This window comes from Aptenodytes forsteri, unplaced genomic scaffold, assembly GCF_000699145.1.
Source record: "Aptenodytes forsteri isolate BGI_AS27 unplaced genomic scaffold, ASM69914v1 Scaffold166, whole genome shotgun sequence".
NCBI lineage: Eukaryota > Metazoa > Chordata > Aves > Sphenisciformes > Spheniscidae > Aptenodytes > Aptenodytes forsteri.
The window spans coordinates 6,632,392-6,651,632 of NW_008796110.1; the positions used below are offsets into that span (position 1 = coordinate 6,632,392).

The 19,241-nt window shown below is 39.0% G+C and overlaps 1 protein-coding gene across 1 annotated transcript in view; it reads right to left on the minus strand.

Annotated features, from left to right (window-relative positions):
• ST7 (suppression of tumorigenicity 7) overlaps positions 1 to 19,241 on the minus strand; it is a 155,163-nt gene that overhangs the window by 6,316 nt on the left and 129,606 nt on the right. Inside the window, exons 10-12 of the mRNA XM_009286816.1 lie at positions 9,296 to 9,446; positions 4,618 to 4,710; positions 1,390 to 1,529 (exon numbers count right to left, since the gene is read on the minus strand). Coding sequence (XP_009285091.1) covers positions 1,390 to 1,529; positions 4,618 to 4,710; positions 9,296 to 9,446 — 384 coding nt within the window. The remainder of the gene's footprint in view (positions 1 to 1,389; positions 1,530 to 4,617; positions 4,711 to 9,295; positions 9,447 to 19,241) is intronic.

The window sequence follows — 19,241 nt, forward strand, 5'->3', positions numbered from 1 at the left end:
CTGTGTGGTGCTTAGTTGCCGGCTGAGGTTAAACCACAACAGCTATATTCTTTGTTCAGGATACAAGGCTGACAAGCACAGGAACAAGGCTAACGGGGACAGATTTGGGGTCATTAATTGTGACAGTATCAGAAAACTGCAGATTACATTGAAAGAGCCCCCAAACAAGGGTCATGCATTTCAACGACTTAAGGAAAAAAAACCAAAAAAAGCTTTATAAAGAAGTTTAAGATCATATGCCCGAGTTACACACTTACTGTCCACCAGATACCTACATATACATTCAAGAAACAAGAGAAAGTAATAATATTTCAGGTATGTTTCAGCACTTTTTGCTGATAGAACTGGCATGTTTTGCTACAGCTAATCTTATTTTCTGTCTTCTAAAGCTAACGAAATAAAATTCTTGACGCAAGAACTGTTGCTGTACCACACCTCTATCACTCACAAGCCTGGGTGGTAGAAGACCTGGTTCACCTGCAAAGGGAGTCTCTCACCATTTGCAAAGGAGTTTGAGAAAGTACTTACAATCTGAAATTTGCCAAAGCCTTTCAGCCTTGCCTCCTTCACCCCATCCCCTATGCCCCCCAAATCAAAAGCACCAAAGACATTAAACACAAGGCCAGGAGGCTATTTTGGAAACACAAGACCTACAAGAGATACAAATATATTTGGGAAAATATATTACAATTATATATTATTTTTATTATCCTAGAACATTCCTATAAGTGGATTTTTCATATCCTAGCACACTGGAGCAGTGATGTTCTTGGTTTTTCAAAGAAAAAAATGTGTTTTAGCATAATTCATGGCCCTTCCCCCTCATACTCCAACATTCATTAATCCTTGGTGGATTAAAAAAAGCAGATTAGCAGAGACTTCCCTGGATGTAGTTAAGAAAAGTTATGAGGGAAATATTGAGACTACTTCCTTCATGGCAGTTTGGGGAAAGAATTCAGAAATTTGCCCTGGTTAACAGTACACTCCATTTCTGCTCATACTAAGAGTTTCTATTGCACTGGAAAGCATGGCACAGTCATTATGACTCTGCACAAAATAGAGGGGTTCTGCAAACCATTATTAGTTTATTTTATTGGATTATATATGCAAACACAGATATTCCCTTCTCCCACCAAGCCTTTTTTGGCAAAACCACAAGAAATCTAGCCTAACAAAAAAGCCACATAAACCAGAGAAGTCAGACAGTAGTGTGTTTTACTGATGAGCTCCCTTAACAGTTGTTCAAATGTCCCCCTGCTCAGACATCTCTTGATGTTTTATTTACACTGATGAATATGCAGCTATTTAATATCCAGCAATATTTAGCTCAGCTCTTCCTGCCTCTGTGTCTTTATTTACCAGAAGAGAGCAGCAGCAGAGAATACTCACAGCTTTTGCGAAGACCCCCATAAGCTCTGGGAACTGATGTGTCAGGAGGGCTAGCATGGCTGTGAAAGAACATAGTCCAGCAGTGAAGAGGATGAAGAAGGGAAGCTCTTTCTTCGGGTAAACTGAAACTTCATGAAATGCTGTAGAAAAAAAGATGGGAAGGGGAATGCATTATTCGTTAAAAAAAAAAAAAAAAAAAAAACCCAAAACCCAACCAAAACCAAACCAACATTTTAATGTGGTTTAAACAGCCAGAGACACCCAAAGATGCTTTTGAAGGAAGAAACACATAGAAGGTCTGAAACGTATAAGGCCAACATTGTTGTTGTGTCAGTCATCTCACGGCCAAATAATTCTCATCTAAAGATCATATTTCTGTCTTACTCTGGTCCTATGTACATGCTACTTTTGCTTTCCTTGTGTCAGCACTAACTATAATACAGCTGTGCAACAACTAACCCCAGAAAACTAACTTACAAATAAAACATCCTTTTTTTTTTTCTTTTTTTGTTCTTTCCCACACAGGTCATTGACTAGCCATGTGGCTGCATATTTGCTAACGCTATTACACAGAGGGTGCAGAAACATGCACCCAGCAGCAGCAGTGAGACCAACCTTGCAGAAGCATGGTTGTAGACTGGTTTAAGCAGGTTGTAAAACTACAGCCTTTGTAACAGTAAATTCTGAGGGTTTAATCTGCAGAACCAAGATAAGAGAAGTTATTCTAAAAGTAGGACATATAAACACATAATTTAAATTCAGATTTTCAGGATTCTGTGTATACTTATAACAATACAACAACTTTTTAAAGTGTTAAGACCTGAAATTTAAATTAATAGTGAATTTTTAAGGTGTTCGTTAGTATACACTAAAAGGAACACAGAAATTTCCTCGACTCTGGTATGAAAAATTGCTCCCTGGGCTTTGGAGAAAGCAGCACTGAGAAAGCTAAAAGGGTCAGAAGAGGATAATGAGTATTTTACTGCAAGAATATATCCCTTAAACTTTTATCGTGGCTCAGATTCAAGGTGAAAATTTGACTGGGTTGGCAAAAGGTCTGGTGAACTCTTATCTGTTTGCTTCACTCATTCAGTGAATGCAAACTTTGAAACATTTCTTCTCATACAGGACCAACCTTAAGGCTTCCCATATACTCAAATCCTATGACTATTTATATAAACAAAACATTACTCTTCCATTTTGCCTACTTTCTTTGCTTCAGTGACCAGCTCTCATCTCATCATACTTGCAGATGACATAAGCACAGGGTAATCCAGCAACGTGGCAGGATAATATCCTTGACTGCATTCATTCACAGTGGAGTGGTTTCCAAAACCAACAGCAGGAATTCATAAGAAATTAAATTAAAATATTATAAACTAAAAATATGTATGATTTTTGGGTCTGCTAATTCATTCAATTTAAAAAGAAAAACACAGATAAATTGCAACTTCTCTTTGATTTAAATTAAATTTAGAGATCAAGAAATACCAGATCATGAACTAACTCTAAGATTTCTTGTGCTCAGTTTTTTGCACTTGCTTTTGACATAGGCTCAAACTTGTTGTTCCAATCTGTTATCCAGTCATGGCAAAAGTTTTGTGATTGATATTTTTAATTCGGATAGCCTATCAGATCTTAGTGTTCTGATACAATTCCAGCTGACTGTCCTTTAAAACACATGCAATTAAAGGGTGCAGACAGGTATGCAAAACCCCTTTAACAGACCTGTGTCTGTCATGGTATATTAAACCCTTCCCTACTCAAACTCAAGAGAATTTGCAGTGAAAGGCATTTCCCATAACTGCCAGAGCAGAACACGACTGTCTGCATATGCTGTTAAAGAGTCCCTCGCTTCTAACATTTGACAAGAACGATTAGTTTTGCATCTAAAAAGAGAACGCTGAGCTATTCTGCATGACTTTGTCATTCCTAAATCTCCTGACACTCCACCCTCCCCAGCTCAGCATCCCTCTGAGTAAAGCAAGCAGAGCACTCTAAGAGGTGTTGTTATAATTAGGGTGATTATAATGGGGTGGGGAGATATTGTCAGTTGCCAAGGATTTCTGTGTAATATCAGTGAGAATGTACTGTGAAGGAGAGACTCGCAATGAGTGGATTTTCGCTGTATTATTCTCACCTAATGTTTACTCACATAGTCTTATAAAAGGTGGCAACACATTTTTCAGCCCAAACCAGAGAGGTTCTGAATGAAAGACTACAAAGAGTGCAAATGCCCTCAAAACCAGCCTTCACAGCAGAAGCAGGATACGTTTCACTTTTTCCAGAACAGATTTCTCTTTATTCCTTCTTCAGGATAGAGAAGGTGAGAGAAGAATCTCCTTCCTTGGATCAACTTGTATTTGCCTCCTCTGCCCTGACCCTGCAAATGCCTCTGCACTTGTGTGCGTTCCATTTGTGTTCACACAAAGTCCTACTGACTTCAGTGAGAAAACGTGGGAATGAAGCATAACTGTTTGCAAGATTGGCTGCTTCGGCTCTTCCTCTGCATTCTTGTGCTTCACTGCATGCGCTGCAGGAAGTCCCATTAGCTTGGACTGTAATGCTTCCAAAGGGCTGGATCTGTCTTTATATCCGTATCTTGCAGGGCACTGGGAACACTGTTGGCGCTTTGCTAATACATGCCATAAACATACATAATAAATGACTGAGGTAATTTCACACCAATCTCTTCATAACAGCACACACACCATTACACGAAGAAAACTCTTTCTTGCTATTTAAGACTGCTTTTCAGAAAACGTCAGCGTAACCTGTCAGAATAACAGCTGTGTTTACGATCCAGCCGTCCTTAAGCAGGTTTGATCTTGCCTTGGAATTTAAGTAGCTAGTGTGTCTACAAAAGACTATCAAGGCTGTGCCATTGTGCTTTTGATTTGATGGGATGTTACCCTAGATGAAAGATCAGACATATTTTCCAGTGTCTTGGCAAGAGAGAATAGCAAGGTCTAACTGATTTATATCTCTTCAGTAATCTCTCTCCCTGTCCCTACACTGTCAACAGCAATAAAGATAGCTAATCTTTATGAACTATGGCTAGGAGCTGCTGCTTAAACCACCAAGGGAGCTCCAGAGACTTACTGTCAACCCAATTATTCTAATCCAGTGTATTCCATTTAAAAGGCATCATCAATGGAGAGCAGTGCTGCAAGACTCAAGTAAACGATTCTTTGATGTCAATGATAAGAAGAGAAAAGTTGAACGTACATGGTAGTAGTTCTCTGTCTGCAGTTTCTGTACAAATAGGGTAAGGATAGAAAAGATGTCCTTTTTCCAGTGGATAGGGGATCATTCTGAAAGCTGAAAAGAAAAGAAAACAACACGGTGCACAAGTTATTGTGAGTGTGGCAGTCACTGGACATACTTAACTATATTTACAATTTTGAAAAACAAACATAGAAAAAATGTAACATTTATATTTGGTTGCAAGCAGCATATAAACTCTTTAATGAAATGCCAAAGTATAAATCTACACTTAGTTTTTAATCCTGCACTTATGTTTATTTTTATTCTTGAGTGTCAAGTGAGACCACATTACAAGTACATACATAAATGTGTGCATGATCAGAGCCCATTGTACTTACAATTCCATAGCCAAATCTACATATTTTGTCTTACGCTTTTAGGCTGCAGAATTTTAAAATTTCAGGGGAAAGAAGTGTATCTGATATAACAGGTATAGCCTACGAAAATGACCAGCCAAGCTTGTGAATTCAGGCCAATACTCGCAATCTCTGTGCATCAAGCATATAGAAGTTTTGCATGGAAAAAAGTACACTACTTTTTTCCCATCACACTCCAGCAAACCAGGTAACACTGATGACTCAAGCTCAGAGAACCAGTTTTCCAACACAGTCATATTTTCATTTTATATTTGGCAATCAAAGATTAATACTGAATTATTAAAACCAGGTTCCTCACATGCATTCTTTTTAAATGTAGCAGATCAAGTCAGGTTTCCAATATAAATCTTCAGGTCATGGATTAAATAATACTTAATCTTATGCATTTTTAAATTGAAAATAATAACAGAGAGGGAGGGAAATGGATTACTAAATCTGGACAGTAATGACATCATAGGCCATCTGAGCGTGGTTTATGGAAACATCAGAATACTTGACTGAATTATAGCTTTGCAATCAAGGCATCCTTTTCCATTATCCTATATATTATTCTCACTGTTAAAACGTCATCAGTGTGTTATTCTCACTACTCCTATGAACATCAGTCACTGAAGCAATATTTTCCTCAACAGATGTCCTAGAAGCACTGTATATTTTAGATGTTAGGTACAGCTCACTGCCACACAGTAACACTCCATTATCTCTCGCTCACAAGGCAACCGAGGAATTGGTTTAAAATATACAATACCCCAATATTTTGAGCTGTGCACACTGCATTTGAAATAATGTTAGCTGTATTTTTTGTGCAATTATAGGAGTGTATTTATTCTTGATTACTATGTTTAATGCAATAGTAAAGAAGGCAGAAATCCTCAAAGATTGTAAACCAACCTGGGCTGTAACACTCTTCCAATATTAAAATCCCCCTCCCCATAGCACCCCAAAAAGCCAAGTACAAATACAGTATGATCTTCACATGCAACAAACTTGAGTGTCTGTACAAAAACATATGTGGAAGGATGTTCAACGCTCATTACTCCAAAATCACTAACACAAGTACTTCCTTCCAATTTGGCTTAATATTTAAACAGACAATCAAGCCTCTTCTGCCTTACCCTATATCACAGTAGTATTAAGATTCTAATAAAAATAAAAAGGGATGGTAAAGATGTTGCTTTTACAAAAAAAGTGAAAAATGACTGAATAGATTTTGCTGAATTTAAACAGTCATCTTTGACATGAGACCAAATATGGAATATTTACAGCAAAACAGTTTATTTAGCAATGTTATCAGCCACGGAAGAAAGTGCTCTGGTTCACCTGTATCAGTTTGTGTTTATGTAGGTACTTCTCTGCCTTACTCTTACAGTATTATCTGATCCTATTTTACATTAATCAATTCAGGTAGCACCGAGGCAGTTTGCCATTCAACTATGTGCTCGTCATAAAAGCTATCGTAGTATTTGAGAACCCCTAGGTTTTTCTTCTTCATGCAAAAATAGGAAACATGACACAAGTTTAGAAACTGACTGTGATGAACAAGCACCTCAGACTCTTTTGAAATTTGGTTACACTTGAAACTACAGACCTTCTGTACAGAGCACCTGGACCAAACCCAGAGCAACATTTCACGTGGTGTCACTTGGGCTTTTTTAGTTGTACTATGAATAAAACTGTACTTTGACTGATGGAATGAAGACAGAGCAGGAAACAACCAACATTCCAGTTCAATGATGATCATAATTTTTATAACCTCACTTTTCTCAATCGTTGAATGCAATTTGGGAAAAACACTGTGAGAATTTCAGAGTTTAAAATATCACTAAGACATTTCTGCATAAATTTTGTTAGAGGCTGTTTTAACTAGGAGTGACCTTATTCTCCTCAGAAGCATTCAAAATGTACCCCCCAAGTAACTGACTTAATGTACTTAATTCTGCCCAATTCCCACAAGGTCAGAACTGAATAGTGTATATATGTGGGCTTTAAATTCCTACATACAAGCTACTGAAGTGAGACTTGTAGTTATTTAAGCACAGTGACAGAACAATACACTTCAAAGACATGGCAAGTACATAAATACCTAGAAAGAAAGCGAGGGCAACTGACCATGTACTGTATGTAGACTGTTGGTTAGAACTAGTATTTAATTAAATTTAATTTCTCTGTCATATTTCCACTGGTTTTAACTTACAGCTGCGCAGAGATGCCAAGGAAACCTTTTGCAAGTAAAGGACATGAGTGACATAAATAGTTCACTACATCAGTAAAGAATATTACCCAGACTAGGATATGGATGAAAAGATATGATTATTGGACTAGATACTGGTGAAACCATTAAAACCCATGGGAGTTGTTATGCGTGAGCAAAATCTGAACAAAATTCTCGAGGATTGGTGCACTGTTCATCTCTCTCTGAAATCACTGAGCAAAATGAATTATGGATTTTTCTTTAGAGGTTACACAACAATGATCATTTACATCTTTACAGGCTACTATACAAATACTAGCTAATAAAGTACATACTCAGATTGCTGTGGACATAATAAGGAGAGGAATCGGTTAATGTAGTTGGATGGGAATGCCCTACGCTGCTTTCAGGCACGGATGACTAGATTCCTTACATGGCAGGAGGACTGCAGGGCAGCCAGCCTCTTGTGCCAAAAGCTGGTCCTTGTAAACAGCCCCTTAGGGACTCCCCAGCCCGACAAAGCAAAAGAAGATCTATTCAGGATTCCCTGCAAAATACTGTTCCATAATGATGGGATAATGAGCCTTGGGCTAAAGGACTTCCACAAGCATCTAGAAGAGAAGAAACACTACATAAAAGCAAACCACTGAAAATAAGCCACCGGGAAGGAAGCTATGACAGAGAAAATAACATACTGGGGGAAATTACAGGAAAAGAGCAAGCAGGTAGGACAGAGAACAATGCAGCAGAGCAAACCCCAGGTGGCAGTTGTATGGATTACTGAGCAAGGTGTTCTGTACGCCTAGAAATAAAGCCATTGCTTCCTCAGGGAGCCTAAATTGCAAATTAGGCAAGTTCAGGCCATTTAATACGGTAACTGAGACAGTAAGTCACTTTTACAATGGAGGTATTAAGTGCATTTCTGTAGGAATTATCATGGTGACAAACTGTATCTTTTATAACAAACCTAAATGAGAACAGCAAATGGAGGAAGGGAAAAAAAATTGTGGTATACTAACATATGGAGAGGCTAAAAGAGAACAGAAGAAAGCAGAGCAGAAAAGGGGAACCAGATTACAGAAAGAAAAATCTGCATTAGAAAAGTCCACTGAGGCTGATTCTAAACGGCACTTTTTAGTTCTCTGGAACCTGAAAAGAGCACATCTCAAAGACAGGATAAGATAATTTAGGTTAGAATGTTCATATATGACTCCAACCTCATACTCAAAGCAGGGTAATTTTCAAAGGTAGGTCTGGTTGCTCAAGGCCATGTCCAGTTGAGCACTGAGTATCTCCGGGGACGGAGATCCCACAACCTACCAGCAACCTGTTCCAGTGCATCACCACTCTCATTCTAAAAATATCTTCCTTATGTCTAAATGAAATTTCTCTTGCTGCAGCTTGCGTCTATTGCCTCTCGTCTTTCCGCTGTGCCCTTCTGAGAAGACTTTGACTCTGTCTTCCATATTATCTCTCTACTGGGTAGAGGAAGACAGCAACTGGATCCCTCCTTCACCTACCAGAAGTCTTTTCCAGGTTGAATAAAACCAGCTCACTCAGCGTCTTTCCCTACTTCATGTGTTCCAGCCCCCTATACATCCTAGTGGTCCTCCACTGGATTCACTCCAGTTCGTCCATTAAATATTAATGAATAGTATAAAACAAAACAGTATTTTATGTTGTTGGTGGTAGTGTTTTTCTGCTTATAAGGCACTTTCATAATTTCCCAGTATCAAAGCATTCAAATAATGACAAAGAAATCTCTACAAGTCTGGAATGAGGAATGTAAAATATTAATTCCCTTATCCATGAGTAAGGAAATATGTCACAAAGAAGATGGGAAATTTTGTTCAGTGTCACACAGAAAACACAATCCAAGACATCGGAACCCTTTTTCCTCATTAAATGAGGTTTGTATTTTCAGTTTTAATTTAAAATATTTCAATGCTGGTCAGGATATAACTGACTTCCAAAATTCCCACATACCATGCTTCACAAAAAGCTATTATTTTCTCATGACATTCAATAAAAATATTTTATTAGCTCCTTTGTGAGAAAGAGAATTACTTACTGCCTTCCCATGTACAGTGCAAGAGATTCAATGCCCCCTCTACTCTTTTCCAGTGTTGAAGATGAAAGAAAGCATATGCTATTGCTTCACTGTCCCCTCTCTTCAGAATATGTTCAGGGGGCAGAATTAAGCTTTTCATTTCTAGTAGATACTGCAATAAAAAAGCAGAGCACAATTATTTCAGAGGTAATAAAAAACACAAAAAGCTGCCTGCAATTCTACAATGCACACTGAAAGGTCTATTTCCCTAAAGTACTTTCCCTCATAAGTGTTTCATCAAATGTGTAACATCACCAACTGCACTTGAAGATAATTATTGAATTATTCCCAAAGACTTAAGATATGCTGACAGATGGTTAATGTTCTGCTCTTCAGCTGTAGTAGCGGGACTACAGAGACATTTCAAAATGAGATGTCTCTCTTATCAAAGGAGACGGAAAAAGGGCTCAAAGCAGAAAAGAGAATCTAATTACAAGAGCTTTTTAATTAAAAGTGTTTCTAATAAAATGAAGAAGACATTAAGCAGTTTGATGCACATAGTCTTTCTATAAGGAAACACGCAGTACTCAGTTTGCGCACAGGTTGCTTTACTGCATTGCCATCAACTGGTTACTAGGGCTATGAATATGCAAGGCTGGCAGCTACCTAAGCAGCTACCAACAAGTTACAAAGTAAAAAAGCTACAAAATGTATCAAATACCTGATTTCCAGAAAAAAGTATTAGATGTTTAAGCTTGCTAATTGAAATACTTACTGAAAATGGTATGAAAATTAAAAGCACCACTCACTAAACCCACAAGCAATTCTCCCCGTTACTGGATCCCCCATAACAGAAGCAGATGAAACACGCAGAGGGTTCGTGCCACAGAAGAAGAATAAATTCTTCATCTAAATAAAGTCCTGGACATTATTCAAGCAGGTGATTTTTCCTCCTTCCCCAGCCCATGAACTAGACCACTACCAGTTCAGCAGACATTATCTCATCACTGATGTTACTACATTCCCGTTAGTGGAGGGGAAAGATACATCCCTCGTTGGCATGCTTTACAGGGAAAGGAATGACAGACAGAAATCACAGGCTGCCGAATACTCCTGTTTGTCAGTTCTCCCCCGAGAAGTGTAACATTTCCCAGCTGTGCGCTGACTGTTCTTCAATAGCATGAGGAAACTCGCTCTCTTCCAGGATGCCCAAAAGCAAATGTTCTCTCCACCAGACTATTTAAGTTAACACAAGAGGCAGCAGGTGAGTCAGGCAGTAGACTGTCAGGCCCCAACACAAGGTTCGGAAAGGAAAGTTACAGTTAATCATCGACAGAAAGAGAGTGAGCACGCAGCCTCTCCACTTCAGAGGCCTCTGTGCCTACGCACTGGTCTCTGCTTTGGTCTGGAAGGAGGAGCACTGCAGGACCTAGGGACTGACAACAACCCAGTGCAGGCACCCAAGAGAAGGCAACTTGACACCAGAGGTGAAACAGAGGCGTGGGTGGTGCTAACCTTCCACAGCTCCTGTTAAACACAGGAGACTCCAGGGCATGCTTGAGCACCCGCTCGGCGTGTGAGCTGGTGCAGAAAAGAGCAGAAAAGAGTGCAAAAGAAATAAATGAGAATTGAAAATCAGCCTTGGGGAAAGGAAGAGGAAAGGCCAGAGGGAAATGAGCACGAATAGCATGATGTCACGGAGGGCATTCTAGAGCTAGTCACCCCTTCGCCTGAAGGAGCCTGGAAGGAGCTAGCAAACAGGCAAAAGATTTGAAGAGACCGTGATCAAAGCAGAGAACTGTCAACCCTGGGAAATAGATAAATACTTCAAAGAGGAAAGAGAAATCACGCATGTTTCTGATGCAGGTAACAGTATTAAAGGAGGAGAAACTGAATTAGCAGTGGGAGTAATATGTGTGACACTTGGATGTTCTCTAAAGCCTTTCAGAAAAATTTGAGAGCTGCAGAGCAGGTGGATTAATGGAGGAAGCTGCAATTTAGTAGGCAGGACAGGGGATTAAGAGTGACAGAGAGAACAAAATAAAGAGCTCACAAGAGGGAGGGAGCTGCCAGGCTTACAGAGATACAGCAAATGTTCTTATTCACTGCCCTAATGAATGTGCCACCCTTTTAAAAACACACATTATACCTGTTGAGCAGAATGGAATACAGCTGCAAGAGCTGCAGGTTTCTATCTGTTTTATTAATTTAGAACATAACTCTTACTTTCTCATTTACTTTTGCAAAAAGATATGGAAATAAGTTCCCAATATTTAAATATTTCAATCAAAGGAAAAAAAAACAACCCCAAAGCCATGTCACTATTTGTAGAAAAAGAATAACCAGGAAGGAATGTCCTATTTCAAGGAGCGTTGAGATGAAAACATGTTATTTTGATTCTTATGTATTGCTTGTTATTAGCAATTAAAAAACAAATCAACTGGAAATACCAGATGGAAGGATATATCTTGACACTTGCAAATCATTCTTAGTCCTCACTCAGTTGACTTTTCAGCCTGCATTTTTCTCAGTTTCAGAAAGAAAAACCAATTTTTAAAAGTTCCTCATCAAAAATGTGAAACACTCCTCCCTCATCACTCTATCGCAGCTCCTTTCCCAAACAAAAAGTCCATAATCTGGTTTGGTGATATTCAAGAAGACCCACACATAAAAGTTGGTGGATGGCTCAAGTCTCATTTGGGCCTCATAATAGTTTTTGTTTCATGCACAAAGGTCAGCCACACCTTTTGGGCATACAAGCTGTTAATGAATTTATTCTGGAGGCATTTCTAGCAGGAATGCTAATTGTACACATCCCCAGAGAGAGCTCATCTGGAACACTCTGTACAGTTCTCATCAGGCACTTTCAGAAACGTAAAGATCAAATTCCACAAGTACAGAATAGGGCTAATGAAAGAAATGGCAAGTCTGCTTTGTGAGAGGGCACTTGAAGGCCTCCATCTGTTTCACTTCTCTAAATAGGAGTAACTGGTACCAAAAAGGTACCTAGCTGTAGGTAGGGCTTGATTATTATGGAAGGAGAGCTATGACTGTCCATGAAAATTAGCATGGTCTTGATGTCCTAGAATATCATATCCGTTCATGCATTGCTGTATTTTCAAGGAGAGTTCAAGAGCCCAGAGGGCATTCAGATTCCTGGAGGTTCGGCTGACAGGGCTCAGGGTCTACTTGGAGATAGCATAGCCAAGGGCAACCCCCTTTTATGGTAACTGTAGGCTACTGGCACCCAGATACTTGACAGGCAGGACTGAGTCCCCGCAATCTGCTGGATTTCTAGCAGATTGTCCATGAAGTCAACACAGTCCCCCTGAAACATTTTGGATTGGACAAGCAGACAAATTCCAGTGAAATGAAATTAAATGAAAAAAGTCTTACTTCAAAAACTATCCAGTAAGCTTCAGTCCTCATCCTGCCCATATAACGTGTGAATCACAGTCCTGATGGACTTCTGCATGCAACGAGTATCTCCAGCTCTTGGAAAAAAACAGCCAAAGACAGAAATCATTGTGCAACTTTAGTATTCATCCATAACTTGATTAAGACTAGGTCATTCTGGCTGTAATTTTCTAGACTGTCTTTTCCGAGCTGATTCCTTCTTTAAAGGAACATGATAACCCCAGATGGTGGTGACATGCTATTTCCTGTTCTAGTTAAACTTCAAAGATTGTAGTTTCCAAGAGGCTGCTATTGCACTTAATCAAAGATACTACACTAGACAGATACAGTCTTCTCTTCAGCCACCAAAGACTTCAGGGTGGGAATCTGACTATTTATATCTCAACATTTCCAAGGGCCTCAGTCCAGAGCACAGCCCTTGTTGTAACAGGACTAATATGGACACAAGATCCTACCATACCACTAAAATTCATACCAGTATCAACTCCATCTGGCTTTACAAGAAAACAACCTACACCTCTTGACAGACTCCCTATTAAGTGTAACCCCTGATACACTAGCATCCTCTCAGATTCAACCACGACCTTACCAATTCAAGTAATAAAACTTCACTACCTTTTCAATACTTTGAGTACACCGGGAAGATGGGAGCCCTCTGTCATCCTGACAGGGCTCTGAACACAAGCGTGGTTCCACTTCAGAGTGAGAGTCAAGTAACAGGCTAAATAAAAAACTTAGCATCATGGAGGAAATGGACAAGGCAAGCCCAGCACGTCTCCAGCTGCATTTGCTTTTCAATGATGAATGAAGAAGTTTAACTAGAACAGGAAATAGCATGTCACCACCATCTGGGGTTATCATGTTCCTTTAAAGAAGGAATCAGCTCGGAAAAGACAGTCTAGAAAATTACAGCCAGAATGACCTAGTCTTAATCAAGTTATGGATGAATACTAAAGTTGCGCAATGATTTCTGTCATCAGCAGATGGCTCAATCAGCACTTCTCCACTGCATTGTTTTGGCTTGGATTTTTTTGGTTGTCTTTTTTGTTTTTCTGGTCTCTCTCTTCCCTCACCCCAAACTTTTTCCTGTCAAAACCCTGTATTTTAGGAGTTACAACAAAGGTAACAGTATTTTTCATGTGCTTCCACAAAGGGCTTCTGGGCTGGTTACATGACATTGTAATAGATATAGCTCAGCTCTAGCCATTCTGTACACATATGGGAATATGCCTTTTAACGAGCATTTGGAGGATGACAATGGACCTCGTACACAGGAAGTGCAACATGGTGGAGTTTATATTTCTCTTACTTGAATTAACTGAATATACATTATTTATTTCATAATATTGACAGCACTCTGGCTACTAATTCTCCTCTGCTGGGAGTGCTTTTAACATTCCACATTAATGAGCTACTTCAGTGCCCTTTTATAAAATAAATCAACCTATCTCAGGCAGGTTTCCTTCTTTTCCTCAGTTGTGCAATTTGCCTCTGAAATTACAGCTCAGGCTGCAAACAGGCAATAGTCACTCCTGCACCTGTGACAGCATCCCTCCAGGCCAGAATATGAGAATTTAACATTGTTTGAACAGGAACTCTCCTCCTCCCAGCAGGATGAACAGCACAAGCTTAAAAGAGTTCCAAAATACTGGTTTCTACATGCCCAGAGAAGCCACTTTTAGGTCACCTTACAAGTTCTCATTGGATTGATGGTAATTAAGAAGTTTGGCCTTTTTGCTGGAGATGATACAAAAAAAAAATCACTGTCTCACTGAACAGTTAAAAACTCTCTTAAACATGACTGGAATAGTTTCTCTGTAATATCATGGGGTGTGCGGAACAGATTCATTTCCCATCTGGTATATGAATTTGTTTGCATTATTTGTTTCTATTAGCAACTACAACTTACTAGAAACCACACAAGCATACAGACAGACACAGTTCTTATTTAAAAAAAAATTAAAATAAGTAAGAAAGAAATGAGAAGGGATGAAATGGAGAACAGATAAATAGTTAAAAGCGTTTAAGTCAATGGTTTGTTACATCCTTTTAAGAAACTGTTTACACACAAATTTGGCATTTCTTAAATAATATCAATATTTAAGTTGTCAGATTCAAATGCAGCAAACTTCAGCAGGTACTCTCTTTAAATCAACTCAGCTCCTGGCTTACATAGCAAACCCATACAACTGTGTGCAGAGCACACTTTTGACTTACTTTTAACAATTAGATATATGGACCATCATCTGTTTTCTCTTCCCTTTGACTTTACTGAATAGCTCGCGTCTCATAGAGCACAGAAAAGAGTGGAGGCTTTTCAGGAGGAGTTTGAATGCAGGAAGGGAGCCTTGCAAATCAGTTCAGAAAGGGTGTTCCACAACTGAGGAATGTCCCAGAAACAGCTGTGGTACTTTATCAGCATTAGCGTGGGATAGTTGCATTATATATAAGTGGGGAAGCTCCAAACACAACGTACAAATAATTTTGATGAAGTCTTGTGTGTGTATACACATATACTTTTTCTCCTACCCACTCCACAAATTATGTACTCTCCATGACATAGGATGTACTACTCTCTTTTCCATACAAAACCCTCTGGAATTACAGTGACACCCCAACTGCTTCAGTGGCAATAAAAACCTTTTTGTTTAAGTCTTAAATTTTTGAGCAGCACATTGTCAGACAGTGTCAGCACATTTCCTTGGGACCAAAACTCCACAGTGCATGGCGCTACACTAAAACAAAAGTATACTAGTCCATAGAATCTCATTTAAGATGAAGATGGTTGGGAAAAAAAAAAAATATCAGACAAATCTTCACAAACAAGTGACACGATTTGTTGTGATTTTTCTCATAGTGAAATTCACAGCTCTGTGCTTTGTTCTCTTTCCTGCTGTTCTGCTGACTTCAATCTGGTACTGGTTATGCTTTTCTTCTACTAAAAAGAACCCTGAAAACACTCTGCCTGGTGAAGTGCTTTCTTTTTACATAGGCAATCTCTGCCAAAGTATAAAGCTGCAATTTGCTGCAGCTGAGTTGTTTCAGTAACATAAACAAGACAAACTGTAGATAGAGGTAGTACCTTTTATCAGATATTTTTCTGGTACAGCTTAAAAAATTTAGCCACTCTCAAGCACAGAAACCTTTTTACAGGTAAGATGTCTTCAGAATGAGAAGTCTTGATCAGTTTGACAGCAGTTCCATTTTCGCTACAGTCAAGAAGGAGATCATAGTTGACACACCTGAGCTGGCCTTACCCTGCACAGCTCAGCTTCCAGAAACAACACAGCCAGGTCAACTGCCCAGCTTCCTGGAGAGATCTGGCAGGCTGCACTGAGCTCTGTATTGCCTTTGTTCACTTAAACCAAATTCTGGTACCTCCATGTGTCACATCTTGACTCCAGTGTATTCCAAAACCAATGAGAATTTATCACCTATGGCTGAGACTTAATGGACTGATCTCTGGGAATTAAATTGTCATTGAAATGTACTCAAAAATAGGAGAAGGTATCATCTGTGCCAAAAGAAGGTTATTTGCTGGAAGGGTGGCTGCCTGAAGAAAGACCATCAGCCATATTAGGTCTCTGTAAAAGGCATTTTTGTGCAGACAGAAAAAAAACCAAGGTGATGCGTAGTCATCTAGAATCAATGAAAGTGGGTGCCGACATCTTCATGACATACATACTGAGAAGACTGCCAGAACCATGCTTACACACTGGTTTCTATGTGGAAGGTAGGTGTTTTTGCAGGGTTTCTCACCTCTATGTAAAGATGGAAATCTGGGACCTTTAAACTGCTTCTTCTTGAGGGGTTCCTACATCTTTAGATCACATTCAAAAGAAAGTGCAAGAAGTATATCTGACCTCTGCAACATCACTATGGAACACTGGACTGCAATCTGGCCATAATCTCCTAGGGAAAAATCAGCAGCATTGTAAGAATCCCATGGTGGTTTTACACAAACCTGCAACAGGTCAAAACAGGAGACCCAGTCTCCCTTTCTTGCTAAATCCAGCTCAGCAGCATCTCTCAGTGTGTTCAGAGTGTGTTCCCTGCATTCCCTTTGTCTCAGAATCTCATTAGCAAAAATCTGCTATTTCCAGTTAAACGTCTTGAAAATGCATATCCAGTAATACTTTTTTTTTTAATGTGATAATTCTACATTTTAATTATTTGCACTGGAAATGGTAAAATTTCCTTTTGAGACAAACCAGAAACATATTGAACCATTTTTTTTTTCTCTTTAATAGTGCAGTTCCTTGCTTTCAAGGCTTCTGCTGGGAACTTTGCAAATGTTTTAAATAATTTGTCACTTCTGTAATTTATTTCTTCCTCAGTCTGAACAAGAGACTCATTAGTGTTTAAATCTTAAAGAAGCTCTGAAGACGTATTAGCTTTGTGGCACTGTTAGATTTCTTGTGATGCTGCTTGCTAAAACTTATCTCTGTTTCATTAAGAACAAATTGGATAGGACTTCAATCATAATTGAGTGGAAATTAAGGTGTAATATCCATACTGTGCATAAAATTATAACCAAAAATATATTTTTGCTACCTTAATATCCTTTATCAAATAGCAGAAAGAATGAGCATGAAATCAGCAGTGCTGCATATTAATCTGTATTAGGCTACACTGTTTTAATATTAAAATATGAACTAAAAAAACCCCCTGGAGTCTGCTCCCGTTACTACCTTGTTATCCTGATAATTTATATGTTTCAAGAAGGTTTTCAGTTTCAAAATGACAGACTTTGAAAAACCAAGGGAATCAATTAACAATGTGAACTGACTGAAAAGCTCAGGAACTTAAGTGAGGAAAAGGACTGGAATTTCTTTACATCAAAAGTACTGAAAATAACACACAATCTGCATTTCACACATGGGGACACTTGTCAGAAAGGAGATTCAGCCTTGTATTGAACAGCCACCTAAACAGAAGCTGGCTAGTGAGAAGAAGGTCACAAGCAATGAATGGAAGTACTGATCTACAAGAAAAGCAGGATCTTGGAGGTCTGGAAGTGCAGAGGTTATGGAGCAACTGCCACAACTTACAGTAAGGTAGATTTTACAAAGGAAGTCAAACCAAAGAAAAGCAAGCTCTTAAGTATAAACAGAAGAAGAACAAGCAAAAAGGTAGTAAATGAAGACTTAGCCTCAGTTTCATGGCAGTGCAGAGCGTGGAGACAATAGCATGATGGACATTAGGAGCACGTACAGAAGTGGAGGCCACTGCAGCCAATGATCTCTGTCCCTGAACAGTGAATGAACCAGTCCCAGAAACGGCCAGTCTAGCATAACTGACTTAAAACAAAAAGATCCCCACTCAGAATCAAGCGACCCAGTGATGAGAGAAGTAAATGCAATGCCATTCACTTAAAGAGGAAGGAAACAATATGTGTTAATATGGAATCATTATTACACAAACTGTTAAAAAAGATTTTGATGGAAATAATTATCAAAAGCATGGAGGTAAGTGAGGAAAATGGAACAGGCTCCCAAGGATTGCTCATGACAGGCTAAATTGGTATCTTTGCTTGGCAAGTTAGCTAATTTTTTAGACAGCAGGGATAGAATACTCTAACTGGGCTTCAGTAAAACATTCAGAAAGGTTCACCCAGAACAGGACTGGAGTAGAGAGTTAAACAGGCAACCAGGCAGAAGAGAAGTATCAATGGTCGTGTGCGTGCAAGAACTATTGGGATGGAAGAAAGTAAACAGAGTTCCACAGAAGCAGTCCTGGAACCAAACTTCATTTAATATTTTCATTTTATAGCTTGGCACAAAAATAGAAGATGAGCTAATAATACAAAGGTACTCATCTCACCTAAATCTTGTTGTCTAAAAATCAGGCTTTTACTGGAAAATAGTTGCTCCTTTCATAGCCAATGTAGAAACAGGCACCTCGGAGGGAAAGTCTGTCTAGAGATGTCTAAGATAGGTCCTTCTTTCCACTGCCTGTAGAGGAAGTCTAGATGATTTTATTAAACAAACAGCCTAACTTTCAGATAGCTAAATCATGCTATTTAGTGGTTGGCATAACAGATATAGCTCACAGAGAAAAAATTTAATTGCTGCAATGCATGAGAATGAACTTTCTGCAATCCATGTGTACAATGGGAGAGGTTTTGGGTTTATCTTGACCAGACTTGGTGTTCAGCTGTACCTAATGAATAGGCTCCCTACATCTACACACACCAGTCTTCTGCTCTCCAGTGGAGGCTGCTTACTTTCAAAGGGCAATTCTGGTCCAAAGGTTTATGAGGTGAGGTTCAGAGGCAGATCTCCAAGGGCCAAAAAGCATCTGCCTCTAGTTTGCCTTTACAATGAACTTACGGACTGCAATACTGAGTATCAGGTAATGAAATAATAAAATAAATTAGCCTTTAGTAGCTCATGGGCAAGATTCTTACTGCTGAGATACATACCTAGAGAGGGGATTAGGGAATTAGAACATAAATCCCTTTTCTTACTTTGTAGTTCTCAGCGATTCTTAATCTCTGAGCTTTGCATTCTCAGAACTTAATGACAGGGTGCTGCATAAGGAATTACTA